A 19,576-nucleotide genomic window follows, 5' to 3' on the forward strand; every position below is an offset into this window, starting at 1 on the left:
TGGGAGGGGGAACCTGCCCAGAGGGGGAACCTGCAGGAGGGGGACCTGCCCAGAGGGGGAACCTGCAGGAGGGGAACCTGCCCTGAGGGGGAACCTGCCCAGAGGGGGACCCTGCCCAGAGGGGGACCTGCCCAGAGGGGGACCCTGCCCAGAGGGGGAACCTGCAGGAGGGGAACCTGCCCTGAGGGGGAACCTGCCCAGAGGGGGAGCCTGTTCAGAGGGGAGCCTGTGGGAGGGGGAACCTGTAGGAGGGGGACCTGCCCAGAGGGGGAACCTGTGGGAGGGGGAACCTGTAGGAGGGGAACCTGCCCAGAGGGGGAACCTGCAGGAGGGGGACCTGCCCAGAGGGGGACCTGCCAGAGGGGGAACCTGCCCAGAGGGGGAACCTGTGGGAGGGGGAACCAGCCCCGAGGGGGACCTGCAGGAGGGGGACCTCACTTTGCTTCAGAACCCTCAGAACCAGGGGCGGCCCCTCCCCAGCCACTAGCTGGGCCGCGGCCATTGGAGCTCTGGGTGGGAGCTGGTCTGCCACTGGCAGCTATTTGCAGCCCGCCCCGCCCCGCCCCCTCCTCGGTCTCCCCTTCCACGCCACAGGACGGGGCGGGATCGGGCTGCAGGTGAGCGAAAACACCTGTGACTAGAAGGAGGCGAACCCCAAGGCCCCGTAGCCCCGCTGGACCGGCGGGTGCTGATAAAACTGCCGGGCGCAGACACTGCATTCATTTCCAGACGCACCTGCCAGACAGCGGCCCGCGGCAAAGTCAGGTCATCGGTGTCTCTCTGAGGAGATCAGGACTGTCCCTGTTGACAGGGCGATTGGGTTTGAATTGAATCTTTTTTTTTTAACCCTCACCTGAGGATGCTTTTCCATTGATTTTCAGAGAAAGCAGAAGAGAGAGGGGAAGACAGAAACATCGATGGGAGAAACACCTCTATCAGCTGCCTCCTGCACGCGCCCCGACCAGGGCCCAGGCCGGGGAGGAGCCTGCAACTGAGGTCCATGCCCTTGACCGGAATCGAACCCGGGACCCTTCAGTCCGCAGGCCGACGCTCTACCCGTTGAGCCACACCAGATAGGGCCAAAGATATATTTAAATACATCATTTCCAAGGGCCTGAATTATACTAACATTGGTAATAGCATTTTACATCTCAGTTGATATTGACTTATTAAAAATACTTTTGTCTCAAAAGTATCTTCAGATCATTTGGCAGTTTCTTTTTTTTAAAATATATTTTATTGATATTTTACAGAGAGGAAGGGAGAGGGATAGAGAGTTAGAAACATCGATGAGAGAGAAACATGGATCAGCTGCCTCCTGCACACCTCCCACTGGGGATGTGCCCGCAACCAAGGTACATGCCCTTGACCGGAATCGAACCCGGGACCCTTCAGTCCGCAGGCCGCCGCTCTATCCACTGAGCCAAACCGGTTAGGGAATCATTTGGCGTTTTCCTTACAGGGCAAAAGAGATTCTTCGTATTAAGCTAAGCAAACCCGTGCAGGATGAGTGGACAGTCACACGTTTTATTAGCTAGAAGGTATCGTTTTAAACCCTCTGTGTAAATGCAAGTTACGCCTTCAAGCAAGATATGGTGGTAAAATTCTGTTTGACGCGACAGACACCAACATGGCTTTGCTAAATGTAGTGATTCCGGTGGACTCTGATGGTCACCGTGGAACAGAGGCGTCAGCGGTGAGGGTCCAGCAAAGACCCTTGTGGGCGTCACAAAGCATCTCAGGGTTTGTCCACACCAGGGGTCCTGTGGCTGGGGGAGCTCTCTTGATTTCACCGATTCGGAAGGGAGAGGCAGAGAGAGACAGAGACATCCATGACGAGAGAGAATCATGGACCGGCTGCCCCCCGCACGCCCCACCCTGGGGATCGCAACCCGGACATGTGCCCTGACCGGGAATGGAACCGTGACCTCCTGGTTCATAGGTCAATGCTCCACCACGGAGCCACACCGGCCGGGCCGCCGTGTTATTCCAATCAGCTCCACCCCGTACGTTTCCCCGGAAATACCATCAGACATGCGTGCATCCGACTCGCTCCAGCCCTGGGTTGCTCACCGAGAAGCCATGGCTTTGCAAGGAAGGGGGTTTGCTGCTCTTTGGCACTGGCCGCCCCCACGCAGAGCAGATTCGGACGAGCGTCACCAACCTGACCCCGAGCTCGAGGTCGGTGAGGAAAGGGACAGGAGGCAGGCGGGCAGTTTTGATCGTGTTTAATGAAAAAGAAGTTACATGAATAGAAATGGACATAAAACAAAGAGATCAATGGGGGGCAGATGGTGGTAAGCAGAACGCGGGAAACTCGCGTTAACCCTGAATTTACGCATATATTTCCATTCCTTATTACTGACCCCGAACGCCTTGTTAAATCCACAACAGAGCAGTGGTCATCATCTTACTGATGTTTTCCTGAGAACTCCCCAACATCATGTCTAAACGATCCCCTTCCGTTCCCTGGGGCCCCCAGAACACACTTGAGGGGGACATGTCCCCGGGGGCCCGTGCGGCGTGAAGAAACGCGCCTTCATCCGCTCGCCTCAGGCCAGCAGCAGGTCGGCACTGCCAGTGAGCTTTGGCACAAACCGCTTCTAACATTTCCACGAAGAAGCACCGATGCTACGCGACCGTTTATTCCGGGTACATCCTCGCCGAGGGGCTGACCCTAAGGACACGAGCACATCCGGGGAGGCCTCTGCTTGGCCACAGGGGAACACTAATGACGTGGATTTAAAAACGTGCAGGCAAACGGCAGAGAGCGTCTGGCTGGCCTGTCTCCTGGCTTAATCCCGCTGGAGTGGAGTCCGTCAATATTCTACTCTGTCCTATCGTCCTAAACGAGAAGAGATACGTTGGGAGCAAACTGTGAAACACACAGACACACAGAGCAGGAGGTGCGTTTAACGTGAAATCTCCCTCCCGGGCGGGCCAGACCCCGCCGTGCCAGCTCAGGGAGAAGGCAGCATGTGGGTGGTGGGGGGACGGTGGGGGGAGGCGGGGGGGCGGGGTGCAGGGGCCGGCCCACGCTAGGACGAGCCCTGCCTCTTCTGGTACTGGATCCGGAGTTTCTCCAGCTGCTCCGCGCACTGGGCCTGCGCCAGCTTCAAGGCGCGGTTCTCCTCCGTCAGCGCCTCGAACTCGCGGGCCAGCTGGGCGGCATCCACCTTCTCCTCCTCCGCCTGCGCCAGCTTAGCAAGGAGCTCCTTCCTGCAGGCGGAGCGGGAGAGCACACGCTGAAATGCACGCATGTAAATGCACACGCACAAATGCACACGCACAAATGCACGCATGTAAATGCACAGAGGAGCCCGCTCTTCCACATCGCACCCTCTGCCCGGCCCGGCCTCCCCAGCCTCAGATCCCTTATTTGTTATATATTTTTAATAGTTTTTTTGGAGAGAGAGGAAGGGGGAAGGATACAGCGGTAGAAACATGGATGAGAGAGACTTTATCCGTCAGCTGCCTCCTGCACGCCCCCCACAGAGGGTCAAGCCTGCAACCCGGGCCGGTGCCCTGACCCGGAATCGAACCGGGAATCGAACCCGTGGCCTCTTGGTTCCTGGCTTGTTGCTCAACCGCAGAGCTACACCGGCCGGGCCCAGGTCGCAGACGCTCTCGGTCCTGGCACCTCTGCTGAGGCACCCAAACCAGAAAACGCTCCCCGAACCCTGCGGCCGTCAGGATTCTGACCTTTTAAGGGTGCAGCAAAGAATGACAACTAGTTGGGGGGACCCAGGAAGCCTGCTTACGATTAAGACGCTGCCCAGTGTCCGTGGCGGAGCGCAGTGCTTACCCTTAGTCTTCCCTCCAAACGCAGGCCCCGGCCTGGTCTCCTTTCCGAGTTGAACAAATCGGCACTAGTTCCTGGACTAAGAATTCCACCTCCTCCCGCAGCTTTCCCTGACCCTCACGTCCATCCTGCAGCCTGGTTTACAAAACAGCGTCTGTCCGTTTTTCGCAGGTAGAGAACCAGGAAGTGGCTCGAGGTCCTGGAGGGACGTGCAGGGACTAACAGCTCAGTTCTCAGTGTCTATAAACAACGCAGTGAGCCCGGCCGGCATGGCTCAGTGGATGAGCGTCGACCTATGAACCTGGAGGTCACGGTTCGATCCCAGTCAAGGGCACATACCTCGGTTGTGGGCTCGATCCCCAGGGCGGGGCGTGCAGGAGACAGCGGTCAGTGATTCTCTCGCATCATTGATGTTTCTCTCTCTCTCCCTCTCCCTTCCTCTCTGAAATCAATAAAAATATATTTTTAAAAAATAAATAAACATATATGATCTTAAAGAAATTGATCAGCGCAGCACAGGACATTAGTCAATAACGTTGTAACAACTATGGAAGGTGCCGGTGGGCACTGGGAATATCGGGGGTGGGGGGAGCCCCTCTGTCAAGTACGTGATCGTCTAGCCCCGTGGTTCCCAACCTTGTTTTGGCCACGCCCACCTAAGCATCTCTAACTTCCTGGTCCCCCACCCACGTAGAATCCTTATGGTTCAACAAGTGACTCCCCTTCACAGGGAGGAAGCCGAAAAGGCCATGAACTTGGTCTAAACAAGCTTCCGAAGAACCTGGCAGCCATGAAAGAGAAAAACAAAAGGACGAAAGGACCGTGGGGGTCCTGAGGAAGACGTCACTAAGAAACTGTTAAAAAAAAAAAATAATAAGCCCTAACCGGTTTGGCTCAGTGGATAGAGCGTCGGCCTGCGGACTCAAGGGTCCCAGGTTCGATTCCGGTCAAGGGCATGTACCTTGGTTGCGGGCACATCCCCAGTAGGAGGTGTGCAAGAGGCAGCTGATCCATGTTTCTCTCTCATCGATGTTTCTAACTCTCTATCCCTCTCCCTTCCTCTCTGTAAAATATCAATAAAAAATATTTTAAAAATAATAATAATATGAAGTGACATGAAAAAATAAAGTTTCAAAACATATAATAGAGAACTGAAATGCATAAATGTCACAATTCTATTTACATGCTGTCTATGAGGCCCTAGAATCACAAGAAATGCAAAGCATTCCCTGTTAACAACTCGTTCTCGAATCGCCCCCCTAAACATCACATTGCCCCCCTGGGGCGTGTGCCCACCTGGGAACCGCTGGTGTGACCAGTACGCTGTGTACCTGACATCATACAGAGCAATGTGCCATGTAAACTGCGATGAAAGGGATATTTTTCAGAAGTTGATTAGTAAAACGTACACAAGTAAGAAACGTGCTCCTGCCGAAACCGGTGTGGCTCAGTGGATAGAGCGTCGGCCTGCGGACTGAAGGGTCCCAGGTTCGATTCCGGTCAAGGGCATGTACCTTGGTTGCGGGCACATCCCCAGTGGGGGGCGTGCAGGAGGCAGCTGATTGATGTCTCTCTCTCATTGATGTTTCTAACTTTCTATCCCTCTCCCTTCCTCTCTGTAAAAAATCAATAAAATATATTTAAAAAAAAAAAAAGAAAGAAACATGCTTCTAAACCCTGCATACGGTCGGGGTCACGTTAGATCATCCAGACCTCCGTTAGCTCATCGTTCCTGGTCCCTGTTCTCCTTCCAGTCAACTGCCCCACAGATAACTCAGGTTAAGGTAGAGTCTTGTTTTCGAATCGCAGGGTTGGGAAGTCCTGGCTTGGGCTGTGGCCGCTGTCCTGCTTCCATGTCCGACTCGTGTACAATCCCTGGAACATCCGCGAGTCGTTTTGACCAGCAGAGAAAATAACTCACAGGTCTTACCACTAAAGGGGATGGTCGGGACTGTCTCGTCTAATCTTCCTGAGCAGAGAATGTCGACAATAATGTCTTCGTTACTAGACTCAGGAGGACTTTATTGATAGGTTTCTAAATTAGTGTGGTGCATTTGCTAAGCAGTTATGCATGTAGTCAATGATCCTGTCAAAACGTCAATCATCTCCAGTCCAAGCCGGTTAATGCAGACTATTTACGCCCGTCCATTAGCGAGTCCTGATTAATCCGACACAGCCAGCGTCTAAGTAAGGAACAAATCAGCTCCACCGGCGGGAGGGAGGCCCCCTGGAGAGCGGCCCCTTCAGGGACCGGCTGTGGGGTAGAGAGCACCCAGATGGATGGACGGACGTCAGCACAGGCCGATTGCACGCATGTGCCCACACAAGACCTTGTACATAGATGCGTGTCTGTCCCAGCATCCCGAAGCGCACACAGCTCGAATGTCCATCCGCAGATGAAATGGATCAATAAGGTCCGGTCTATCCACACAGCGGAATACTATTCAGCAATCAAAAGGAATGAAGTGCGATGCAGGATGCGTGGACGAACCTGCAAACATCGTGCTCCATAAAGAAGCCATTCTCAGCGGGCACGGAGGGTCTGATGGCATCTGGACGTCCGGGGGCGGGGGGGCCCACAGGGGCCGAGGGCAGGGAGCGGTGCCAGGGGCTGGCAGGAGGACGGGGAGCTGCCGGGAGGACGGGGAGCTGCCGGCTGCTCTTTCCCTCCTTTTTCCCTCCCCTTCCCGAGAGGACTCAGCCCTGCCAGTGGAGGGTGCTGCCCCTCTGCGAGCACCCTGAACCCCTGAGCCGCTTTAATTCTGGAACCGTCTCCACCCTGACCTCACACAACGGATCGATCCCTGACCTTCTAAGTCTGTCTTTAAACGGTGTTTCCTGGCCAAGTGGTTCTCCTCTGAATAAGATAAAATGCTCTCTCTGGGGCAAAGGGACCTTTACTAATTGCAAATCTGACGGCAGAGCCGATGGTTGTTTAAAGATGTACATTAAACACTTCCTGTCAAACAGCTCAGGGACAGCTTTCAAGTCAAAAACGTCTATGTCTCACTTCCACGTGTTCCCATTACAGATACAGCACGGTGTGTGAAAACTTACACTAGTTACTAAAAAAGCATGTGCACAGTTCATGTCACTGCATGTGCAATTATATAAAAATATCACATGCAAAAAGCCTAGAAATAAAAAAATTCAGGAATTGTGTAAAGATGTAAGAATGCTTAGTAATTGTTTAAAAAGCTTTCAGTAAAATTGCCCTTTTTGCCCAACTGAAAAGAAAGAAAAATGCCAATAAAAGTAAAAGCAGGCTCTTCTCAGGTGAGTGGTGAATAGGCCAGAAGTAATTATTTAAAGTCTCTCTGTGCTGAGTTTACAATTCTAAAAAAAGTTTTCCTACTCAATACCAGGACTTAGTAGCTACAACCAGCTCCTCCCGGCTCTGCAGTCTCCCAAATGTGACCCCGGGCGACCCCCGCTGGAGACGGGAGGAAGCTCAGCCTAACCCGCAGCGACGCCCCAGGAGCTCCTCTGAGGACCAGGGCCCACGCCCTGTGCCCGCTGACACGCACCAGTCACCGGGGGCACCCTGGGCAGCCACACTTCGGGAAGTGACGGGAAGACACTCTCATCCAAACCATCAGCAAACAAAGCCACTTCCTCAGTGACCCTTGCAGGACCCACTGCCTTGTTATCTCCTAAGGTGTAACCACGCTTCCTGCCCAATAATTTATCTTCGCCTTTACTGCTGATGTCAACTCCGTATTTTAAATACAGACCACAGAAATTCCAGATAAAATGTGTACACAGAGGATGTTACCGTCTCCCATAAGCACTATAAATAACCACTCTAAATCTCACACACACACACAGGAAACACACACACACACACATACTAACACAGTGATACACATTCACACACACACACACACTAACACAGTGATACACACTCACACACACACACTAACACAGTGATACACACACACTAACACAGTGATACACACTCACATACACACTCAGTGATACACACACACACTCACACACACACACATACTAACACAGTCATACACACACACACACACACATACTAACACAGTCATACACACACACTCACACTCACACACACGTACTAACACAGTCATACACACTCACACACACACATACTAACACAGTCATACACACTCACGCACACACGCATACACATACTAACACAGTCACACACACATACTAACACAGTCACACACACACACACTAACACAGTCATGCGCACACACATACTAACACAGTCATACACACACACACATACTAACAGTCATACACACTCACACACACACACATACTAACACAGTCATACACACTCACACACACACACCCTGAGCGCAGCGCCCACTGGGTGGTTGGGATTCGAATCTGCAGGAAGCAGACCTGCAGAGGGTAACTATTGATGGCAACCAGCTACCAAAGTGCCAGAAATAGCCCAGACGGCGTGGCCCAGGGGTTGAGCATCGTCCTATGAACCAGGAGGTCAGGGTTTGATTCCAGGTCAGGGCACAGGCCTGGTTGTGGCTCCATCCCCAGTTGGGGCGTGCAGGAGGCAGCCGATCCATGATTGCCTCTCATCATTGATGTTTCTGTCTCTCCCTCTCCCTTCCTCCCTGAAATCGATAAAAATATACATTCACACACACACACACACACACACACACACACACACACAGTGCCAGAAGTCTCGTTCCTGTGAGCTTTCCTCTCTCGGGAACAGAGCTGATCCCTGATCCCTGCGGAAAGTGGGGCAGGGGCTAGCTAAGCCTTCCTCCGAGGGGGGGCTCGGAGGCAGAGGAGGAGGTGCCAGCGCAGCAGAGGCAGAAGGAGGGGTCAGTGTCCTCGAAGGCGAGGGGTGAGGAGACCCACAGAAGCACGCAGGCCACCTGGAGGTCTGAGTGAGGCCACGGCCTGGGCATGCTTCCCAGGCCAGCCAGCCAGCCATATTGCAGCGCCAAAGGCAGAAGCAGGAATGAAGGAAAAGGAAGTTGAGAGACTTTATGAAAAGGAGTTCGGCCTTCGCCGCACACCCAGCCTGTGACTGAGGAAGGCCTGTGAGGGGCTGCGCTGGGGTTTGGCCAACATTTCTGTGGTTTGGCGGGTTGTGTGGAGCCGGTGCCCAGGCCCCGGGCCACCCGCTCTCCCAGGCTCTGCCTCTGGTAGTCGCCTCTCGCTGGGCGCCACGCAGCCACCGCTCTAAGCAGGAGCAGCGGGAGCAGCGGGAGCAGCGGGAGCAGCGGGAGCAGCGGGAGCAGCGGGAGCAGCGGGAGCAGCGGGAACAGCGGGAGCAGGGTTCCCTCACACACCAGATGCGCCACACGCACGCTGCTGTCCTGGTGGACTTTTTAAATGCAACAGACGAACACATAGACATACAGATCCTTCCAGCTCAGCCTGGTCCCGCCCCCAGCTCAGCATGGCCCAGCCCACTCAGCCTGGCCCCGCCCATCTCAGCCTGGTCCTGCCCCCAGCTCAGCCTGGCCCCGCCCCTCCAGCTCAGCCTGGCCCCGCCCAGCTCAGCCTGGCCCCCCACCCCTCCCAGCTCAGCATGACCCCGCCCAGCTCAGCCTGGCCCCGCCCCTCCAGCTCAGCCTGGCCCCACCCAGCTCAGCCTGGTCCCGCCCCTCCAGCTCAGCATGGTCCTGCCCCCAGCTCAGCATGACCCCGCCCAGCTCAGCCTGGCCCCGCCCCTCCAGCTCAGCCTGGCCCCGCCCAGCTCAGCCTGGCCCCGCCCCTCCAGCTCAGTCTGGCCTCCCCCCAACCCCCTCTCGCCCAGCAGCCGGGACCCATGGCACCTACTTCCTCTCCTCGAGCAGCGCGATCTCCTTGCGGACCTCGTGGTACTCCTCGGCGATCTGGCAGTGCTGCTTGAAGACCTGCATGGACTCCAGGGAGTCATGGCGGGGCGGCAGCGGCTTGGGGAGCAACAACAAGAAATCAGCCCACGTTCTCGCCTCAGAAGAAAGAACCAGCCTCTGCTCTCCGGACGTTCTTAGGGGGTGGGCGTGAGAACAGCAGTGCCAGCAGCATCCTGCTGATTCTAGTGGACGGAACAGAGGTGGAGCGACAGCCCACACGCACCTTCCAGAGCCAGTCACGCATCCCCAGGCCTGAGCCGGAGACCCCACACGTCATTCACCCACGGGCGGTTCCGGGTCTGTTTGCGTGGGCCCGGGCTTTCCGGTCCCGCAGCCCAGGTGGCATCTCCGCTCCCGGAGCAGCCCGACCGGGAAGGCTCTCTGAGAAAGGCACCCGAACTGCAGCGAGGATCCGGGCCAGGGAAGTGTCTGCAAGGACTGGGGGGCCACGCGGAAGACCAGCCCGAGGAGAGGGAAGAGGAGCGGGGAGGCCGAGGACCAGCCCCAGCAGAGGGAGGAGGAGCGGGGAGGCCCAGGACCAGCCCCAGCAGTGGGAGGAGGAGCGGGGAGGCTGAGGACCAGCCCCAGAAGAGGAAGGAGGAGCGGGGAGGCCGAGGACCAGCCCCAGGAGAGGAAGGAGGAGCGGGGAGGCCGAGGACCAGCCCCAGGAGAGGGAGGAGGAGCGGGGAGGCCGAGGAGGGCCGAGTTCCTTCGCTCTCCTCCGTCCACGAGGCGCAGGCGGCATGGCCACCTCACTCCCCAACTCGTGGACAAGCCTCTCTTTCCTGAGGTTATAATTCGGATTTCTAGTTAGCAACAGGTTATTAAAATCGTTATTTTTAGAAACTCCCGTTAGTGGTCTTTTAAAGAGCTTCTTAAATCACCGCTTTCAATTATTTATAGAAAAAACGTTATATGATAGCTGAGAAATAGGAACTCCTTGTTAGCTCTTCTGTCTAACCACGGCCTATGCGTGTGAGCTGTGTCTGACTGGTCGTGTGCTCACCTTTTCTGTGTTGGTAACTTGAGAACGAGTGAACTTACTGCTGCGCCTCTCACTACATTCTGCAAGAACACGGCCTTTTTTGGGGGTCAGAGTTAGGGACCCCACTAGGCACAGTGGACATTCTATACAGTTTATTGTCTGGTTGATGAATGAGATGACCCTCCTCATTTATCCTGAGGCCTCTGAGTAGAGATCTTTTTTTAAAAAATAGGTTTGGAGGAAATGTACCTTCCTGGGGAACATCTGTTGTGTCCTAATTAATGGAAAATCTAATAAAAATTACATTATGGAGCATCTTTCCCTGTCGCCCATGAACACACTCCCAGCATGAGCGTAGGCTGTTGGGACAACCCCTTTCTATCTATGTTATAAAAGGCTGTGGCCCTGATGCCGCAGCGACCAAAGACCGCGTGCGTGGGCAGGGCCACGCAATCTCGCGCACCGGGCTCTAGTACAGCCATAAATTGGAAAGTCGGACCGGGCAGTCCTACAGCACAACTCACCCTGCCAGACAAAGCAAGCTGTCGCCAGAGGAATTCGGAACGCCTGGCCCTCCAAGTCTGCCCTTGAACTCACCAGCTCATCAATTCTCACCTGTTCCACTGGCAAATTACCAGGGATAACAGTGAGGAGAATGAAAGCAATTTACTCTGGGCAGCTGAGCTGCGCGTAAGGGCCCAGGCCTTATAGGGGTAGCATGTTGGGAGGCCTGAGACGCCGTGTATCTGTGTCCTGGCCTCGTGAAACTCGCAGACCACACCCGGCTCAGAGATCATCATCATCGCCACTTCGGTCAGTAACTCGCCACGTGTAGGGGCGTCAGCAGTTACCTATGTGATGGCAAAAGATTCCAGGGCTCTGCAGCAACTCATGTGCACTAGAGGCGACAGACGAGAGCAGCCACAATAAAGGGGGAACTGTCCTTTGCTGCCACAATGTAAAAGGAAAACTGAAAATTAGACATAATTTTCTTAAGAAGAGAAAGGGCCCCCCCCCCCCCGCTTAGCTTTTTATTAACTGGAATTTTTTCACGGGTTCTGCTATATATATACATCCACATGTATGTGCATATATATATATGTAATTTTTAATTGATTTCAGAGAGGAAGGGAGAGGGAGAGATAGAAACATCAATGATGAGAGAGAATCATTGATCGGCTGCCTCTTGCACTCCCCTCACTGGGGATCAAGCCCGCAACCCAGGCCTGTGCCCTTGACCGGAATCAAACCCGGGACCCTTCAGTCTGCAGGCTAATGCTCTATCCACTGAGCCAAACCAGCCAAGGTCCACGGGTTCTTTTTTTATTAGCGCTTCTTAATTGTGGAAAATTCCAAGACGTAATTATGCACAGGTAGTGGGACCCTACTGCTAAGGGTATTGAGGAGAGGGGACGTCTCAGGATATTCCGTGTCCTCGTGTGCCCTTAGCAGCGTGGCCATGCCACTAATACATAATCGTGTTTTAAGGAGTTCCCACAGGCCAATTTTAAAAGCACAGACCAAACACGCTCAGCGCTCCGGGGAGCTCAGGTGCTGGGTCCCCTACGCGCTCCGTCTTCACCCCAACCTGACCCGTAAACGCCGCACTGCACCGCACCGAGGCCTCCCAATCTGCAGGAGAGCCCTGGAGAGCAAGATGGGTTTTCAAAGAGAGGACGGACATTATCTTGCACAACGCACCACGACATGGTAAAATGGTGGTGGGGTTGCGAGGGGCTGGGCAGGGAGGAGTTGCTGTGGAATGGGGAGCGTGTCGGTCTGCAAGACAGAAAGGTCTGCAGACGGCCCACGACAGTGTGATGTGCTCACGCCGCGGAGGGCACACCCAGAAGTGGCACAGGTGGTAGCATTACGATACGTGTTTTTTACCAGAACAAAAAAAGTTAATGCAGCTGGCCGGCGTGGCTCAGCGGTGGAGCGTCAACCTATGAACCAGGAGGTCGTGGTTCGATTTCTAGTCGGGGCACAGGCCTGGGTTGCGGGCTCGATCCCCAGTGGGGGGCGTGCAGGAGGCAGCTGATCAATGACTCTCCCATCATTGGTATTTCTCTCTTTCCCTTCCTTCCTCTCTGAAACCAATAAAATTTAATGCAAAAAAGAATTATCATTAAATCTTCCTGCTACCCAGCCCATCTTCCAAACTCTGCTGCAGGGATGCCCGGCCCGAGGCTCACCTCCTGTGCACCCGACCTTGCTCCCCGGGAACTTGAACATCGGGAGCCAATAACCCCATGGCTGCCGGACAAGCGCAAGCACCTCGGTCAGCAGGACCCGCTGTGCTCAGAAGGCGTCCACATCACCGGACACTCGCTCCAGCCGGGAGACTTACCAAAGAATTTTTAAACACACGTGTTCTTATCCCAGTAGGAATTCTGGTGAATAACAGTAGTAAGATATTTAGGTTTCATGCCTGAAATGCAAAGTAGAACCATGGAGTAATGGAAGGTGATGCTCTGTATGACATGGGACATGCATTGCTTTGTGTATGATGTGTTTGTGTGTATGTATGTGTTTGTGTGTTTATGTGTAGCATCTTAGATCCTCTCTGACAGTGACTCTCTCTTACCTTCTTATAACCCCTCAGAATAGGAGACACTACACTGAGTGGCGATTATGATGATCTCTGAACGCATAATAATCTGGCCACTCAGTGTGTGTATGTGTATATGTATGTATATATATATATATATATATTAGAGGCCCAGTGCATGAATTCGTGCATGGGTGGGGTCCGGCCAGCCTAGCCAGGGGGAGGGGACATGGCCAGTTGGCTGGCCTGCCTGCTGGTCGAACTCCTGGTCAAGAGGACAATTTGCATATTAGCGTTTTATTCTATAGGATAGACACTGAGTGGCCAGATACTTATGCGTTCAGAGGTCATCATCATCTGGCCACTCCGTGTATATGGCCAACAGTGTCCATGGCCAGATTTGCCTGAGGAAACAGATCCTGGAATTCAAGCACCAGAATCAAGTTTCCACTTTGCAAGCAGAGCGACCAGTAAGCTTCGTCATGTGACGTACAGAACACGGGCATGCGGGAGCTAACGGGCCCCGTGCGTTTAAAAGTATCTTAGCAGAAAGCCCGTGGTAAGCGGTTGAAATGGTCGGTTAACTTCGTGGAAGAAGAATTAACACTTTTATTTTTGCTTCGGTTCTCATTGCTTAATTTTAACTATTCTCATCCAAAGAGGTCTTTGTAGTTATTTCCGGGCTGGGAGCGCACGAGCAATAAATAAACTCTCCGCGGGGATGACAATGTCTTGTTGCCTGAGGAGGAGAACAAGTTCTTACTTTCTCCACAATCATGCCCCATCCTCCCACACGCTTGCCTGAAGAGTGAAATGTTGCATCCCAAGGAGGAGGACCCCGAAGATCCTTCACTGGAGGAGGAAGCGGCGGAGGCGCCCCTCAGGGACAAGCGCGCACACCGCGGACCATGGACACTGTGCAGACCCGCCCAGGCCCCGCAGGGCACCTGTTCTCCTCGCACACGTCCGGTTCTAAGAAGGTTAAATTAAGACGTTCTCCTAACGGCGTCTCAAGCCAACTCCGAGACACTTTTCCAAGACACAGCCCGGGGTTTGCATGAGGTCAGAGCCCAGGAGGGCACTTCCTCCTGCCCTCCCCGCCCCCGCCTCCCCAGCTGCTAGGACGAGCTTCCAAGGGCTTTAATTACACGCAGTGGGGTGAGCCCCACCCACTCATCGGACCGATTTAACGAGATGAAGTAACTGAGAAACCGCAGGCTCCCGGCCCAGGAGTGCCAGGCCAGCCATGCCACCCGCGCTGTCCGCCGGCCACGCTGTGGGGCAAGCTCCTCCCGAAATGGCCCCGGTCCCTGGACGGGGCCCCATGGGACAGGCCCCGGCCAAACCTCTCTCCACAGGGCAGAGCCAGCTTAAGCGTTTCCGTTTTCTCCTTGGCTCCTTCAAGTACTACGGGCCCATCCGCCTTGAAAATGTAAGCAGTTAATTCTCCTCTCCGGCTTCCCACACCCGAGATTATATTTAGGAAGCTAAATATTCTATGGTTGCCGAGCAGACTTTGTATTTATTCCTTAATTCTCGATGTTACCTTTCCTTTGCGGGGGAGGGGGCAGAGTGGTTTAAAGTTATGTTGCACTTTATTTTTTTTTTAATGTATTTTTATTGGTTTCAGAGAGGAATGGAGAGGGAGAGAGAGACTGAAACATCAGTGATGAGAGAGAATCATGGATCAGCTGCCTCCTGCACGCCCCCTACTGGGGATCAAGCCATTGACCAGAATCAAACCCGGGACCCGTCAGTCCGCAGGCCGGTGCTCTAGCCACTGAGCAACACTGGCTAGGGCTATGTTGCACTTTAATGACCCCAAATTAACAAGCATAATTTGTTAAAACTAAATGGAAAAAAATACTCAGCACTAATTGCTATATTTGAAAATGCTGTTATCTAGAATTTTAAGTATTTTCAAGCATTTTAAGAACTGACATTTGATAGTATCTACATGATGGTCAACGTCAGCACTAGTAAGTGTGCAGCGTCCCTTATATAACATGGGAACGAAGAATATTTACGTCATTCCTGTTGACATAAGCAATACCAAAGGGTGATAACTCAAGAGCGTCTCAAACTTTTCCTACAAGGCATATCCTACTGACCACTGGGTTTCTCAAGGACAAAAGGTACCATTCTAGAGCTCCAAAGATCTCTATTTTCTCTGTGGTCACAGCAGCCTGAGACACTGTAAGATACCGTTCCACATGTTTGAGAGGGAAAAGCAGCCGTGTCCGCTGGACGGTGGAGAACCCTGGAAGGCTGACTTCCTTTCCGTTTCCTAGCTTCCTGCCCCAGCCAACGGCATCTATTGATGCAAGACCTAAAAGAAGTTTCTGGAGGGACTGCTCGGATAACAGGATATTATGGTCCACAACTCGAGCTGCGCTGTTTATTTGTGGAGGTGACCTCAGCTTCTGGACTGACCAGACACTGTCTGAGGAGAGGCCAGTTCAGTGTGTACCGCGACACCTGCCACTTCTTCTCAGAGTCGACGGGAGCCTTGGGGTGGGAGAGGGAGGGGTGATGCTATTGCTCAATTTGCCTTAAAAAAAAGTCACCTTGTTTTTCAAGTTCCTTAACTTCCTGAAAACAAACCTCTATCCCAACTCCAAACTCCAAAGAGATGCTCCTCTTATTTCACTGGACACATGACCGTGCTTTCTTCAATGCTTCACTCGGTAAGCGATTCATTGGGGAAGAGGATTCACGTGAACTGAGCGACGGTCCTGCCAAGCACTGGGCCAGCGCTGCTCCTCCTCACAGTCGGTCCCCAGCACAGTAACGCGGGCGAGGTACTATCTCCACGCTGCAGCTCAGAGAAGCGAGGCTTAGAGAGAGTAAATAGCGCTCATTCCCCGGATCACAGAACTAGCGGGTGTGGAGCCGAGCGCCAATCCCTGCCAGTCCCGTGCCAAGCCTGCTTCCTGTGATTTCCGTCAGCATCCACTCGTGAGCTTAGCCAATGCCCGATTGTAAAAACAGATTCCGCATTCCAGGGCTAATCGTCAAGACCACGTTGCAGCTGAGCTTTGGAGCGTCCATAGGCCATTCCGTGGTCTCCAAAACATAGCAGCGTTGCTAGATTTGAAGGCAAATTCGGGCCTGACCCCGTTCAATTCCTGTCCCGTCTTTCCAAAGAGAGAGGAGGTCAGCCGTGACCTTTTTCGCACGGAAGGACAGGGGCCTGACGATGCTTCATTCATTCTTAGGAGTGGACATAACGGCCCTGCATGGTCTAAACGTGCTCGCCCCCCCGCAGCCTCTGAGGGGCATGGAGAATTTAGAAACCCATTTCCAGGAAAGGAATCCGCACAAAATAGAACCCAGCTACCACCTGCCCCTGGGCCGAGGCCCGTGGCCCGTAAATGAACGTCGTGAAGGGATGTTCGTTTTCACACCCACCCTGCCCCACACTCTCTTGCCCAACACCCTGCATTAATAGAGACATCAAGAGCAGTGTTGGTCACGGCTATTCTCGCCCGGGGCTGTTTCGGGCGTCTGTGAAAATAGAAGCACCACCAAGTTCATGCTCAAACATGTCCACATTCTTGGCAAAGCAACAGAAAAACGCTGGGGGTCAAATGGTGGTAGAGGATCCACCACATGGATATTTTAGAGCCGCGTTTTGTAAGTGACTACGGAATGTGTACGCTATCGGGAAGTCAGGACAGATTTTAGGAGCTTGTTCTGTGACCACACTATGACAACCTTGCAAACCAGAAACTAAAAAATCGTACATCTATCGAAGCGACGTAAGCTGACCACAGGCTCCGCAGCAGCGTCGGGAAGGAGGAGGGGGAGAGAGAGAAGCATCAGCGTGAGAGAGACATGATTGGCTGCCTCCCGCACACCCCGACCGGGGCTGGGGATCGAACCTGCAACCCAGGTACCTGCCCTTGACCGGGAATTGAACCACAACCCTCTGGTCCAGGGGCCAATGCTTCTAACCACTGAGAAACACCAGCCGGCCCATAAAATGGCTTTGGGTGACCGTGAACTGAAGCAGAAAAGACTGACGGGGACGAGGAGATAGTTGTTATCTTGCCTTCCCAGCCAGAGGCCCAGCAGGAGCACGTGCCGTGTGAGCACGCGGGTGGAAACGCAGGCAGAGCCGGTGTGAAGAGAGAGGAATGGGGGGATGTGTGGGCACCAGGAGGCAGGGGCGGGCAGCAGATCCCGCAGGGGACGAGGAGGAGAGGGAGGCGGGCGCTGGGGGTTCAGGGGACACTCAATAGAACAGAGAAGTCTTCTGACAGCGAATGTGCCTGGTGTGACCCCCATGTCCTGGGAAACCTTCGGCATCTCTACCCCCGACACCGCTCTGCTGAGCGGCTTCCAGCTGGGACAGGGGCAGGGGCAGGGTTAGGCCCGGGCTGGGCTGGGAGGGTGAGGTCCTCCAGGCCACCCGCAGGGCACCGCCAGCGTCCAGGTTTCCAGCTCTGGGCACAGGCTCCGAGGTAAGAACTGGCCGAGAAAGCGGACACCAGCGTGGGTGGCACCGGGCCATCCTTGTTCTTCCTGCCTGCCGAGGGCTCTGGGTCCCCAACTCCAGAGCCTCCAGGGACCAGGCCCAGCCACAGTGGGGACGGCGCTGGGTGCGAGGAGCACCGGGTCTGCTGGGAACTGGAGGTTGCAGCCCCTCCGAGGGCTTTCAGACGCGATTTTTAGAGAAAATACGTGGTGACTGAACAGACATCCACGCACAGGACGTGAGCCTGGGGCAGCCTCGTGATGACCTGTGACCTGTGCAATGACCTGTGACCCACGTAATGACCTCAACCTGTGTAATGACCTCGACCTGTGCAATGACCTGCGGCCTATGCAATGACCTGTGACCTATGTAATGACCTTCAACCCAAGTAATGACCTTGACCTGTGTAATGACCTTGACCTGTGCAGTGACCTCAACCTGTGCAATGACCTGTGACCTGTGCAATGACCTCGTCCTGTGCAATGACCTGTGACCTGTGTAATGACCTGAAACCTTCGTAATGACCCGCAACCTGTGCAATGACCTGTGACCTGTGCAATGACCTTGTCCTGTGCAATGACCTGTGACCTGTGTAATGACCTGAAACCTTTGTAATGACCTGTGACCTGTGCAATGACCTGTGACCTGTGTTGTGACCTGCAACGTGGACGTCTGGCTGAGGCCAGTGCCCAGGCTTTCAGGCTGGACCTTGTCCCAGGGCCGAGCTTGCCCAGAGTCACCCCGTCTTCCAGAGAGAAGCAAGCGCCCTCAGTCGGCGCCTTCCCAACCACTGGGCGCCTTGACCTGGGCGTCTTCGATGGACCCCCCACGACGGTGCTCACGACTTCGTCCTCACGGTCACACCAGACGGGACTCGAAAGGCTTCGCTCAGAGTAACGCTGTTCTGTGGGAAGCCGTCAGAGACCCGGGAAGGTGGGGGGCCGAGCACGGACAGGGACACAGAGGTCGCCTCCTCTGCACCGTCGTTCACTAAGTCACCAGCCCAGCCAGGCCGCTGCGTGGCCCAAAGGGGAGTGGACGCTGTGTGGTCCAGACAAAGGGAGTGGACGCTGCGTGGTCCAGACAAAGGGAGTGGATGCTGCGTGGCCCAGACAAAGGGAGTGGACGCTGTGTGGTCCAGACAAAGGGAGTGGACGCTGTGTGGTCCAGACAAAGGGAGTGGACGCTGTGTGGTCCAGACAAAGGGAGTGGACGCTGCGTGGCCAAAGGGAGTGGACGCTGTGTGGCCCTGACAAAGGGGAGTGGACGTTGTGTGGTCCAGACAAAGGGAGTGGACGCTGCGTGGTCCAGACAAAGGGAGTGGATGCTGCGTGGTCCAGACAAAGGGAGTGGACGCTGCGTGGTCCAGACAAAGGGAGTGGATGCTGCGTGGCCCAGACAAAGGGAGTGGACGCTGTGTGGTCCAGACAAAGGGAGTGGATGCTGCGTGGTCCAGACAAAGGGAGTGGACGCTGCGTGGCCCTGACAAAGGGGAGTGGACGCTGCGTGGTCCAAAGGGGAGTGGACGCTGCGTGGTCCAGACAAAGGGGAGTGGACGCTGCGTGGCCAAAGGGAGTGGACGCTGCGTGGCCCTGACAAAGGGGAGTGGACGCTGCGTGGTCCAAAGGGGAGTGGACGCTGCGTGGTCCAGACAAAGGGGAGTGGACGTTGTGTGGCCAAAGGGAGTGGACGCTGTGTGGCCCTGACAAAGGGGAGTGGACGCTGCGTGGCCAAAGGGAGTGGACGCTGTGTGGCCCTGACAAAGGGGAGTGGACGTTGTGTGGTCCAGACAAAGGGGAGTGGACGCTGCGTGGTCCAGACAAAGGGGAGTGGACGCTGCGTGGCCCTGACAAAGGGGAGTGGACGCTGCGTGGTCCAAAGGGGAGTGGACGCTGCGTGGCCC

The 19,576-nt window shown here is 54.6% G+C and overlaps 1 protein-coding gene across 1 annotated transcript in view; it reads right to left on the reverse strand.

Annotated features, from left to right (window-relative positions):
• Window positions 1-2,217: 2,217 nt before the first annotated feature.
• The window catches only part of MAP3K7CL (MAP3K7 C-terminal like), a 62,519-nt gene continuing 45,160 nt past the window's right edge, over window positions 2,218-19,576 (reverse strand). The window contains exons 4-5 of the mRNA XM_080655487.1: window positions 9,599-9,714; window positions 2,218-3,219 (exon numbers count right to left, since the gene is read on the reverse strand). Of these exons, the coding sequence (XP_080511613.1) occupies window positions 3,039-3,219; window positions 9,599-9,714 (297 nt within the window). The 3' untranslated portion in view covers window positions 2,218-3,038. The remainder of the gene's footprint in view (window positions 3,220-9,598; window positions 9,715-19,576) is intronic.

This window comes from Plecotus auritus (assembly GCF_963455305.1).
Source record: "Plecotus auritus genome assembly, chromosome: 2".
NCBI lineage: Eukaryota > Metazoa > Chordata > Mammalia > Chiroptera > Vespertilionidae > Plecotus > Plecotus auritus.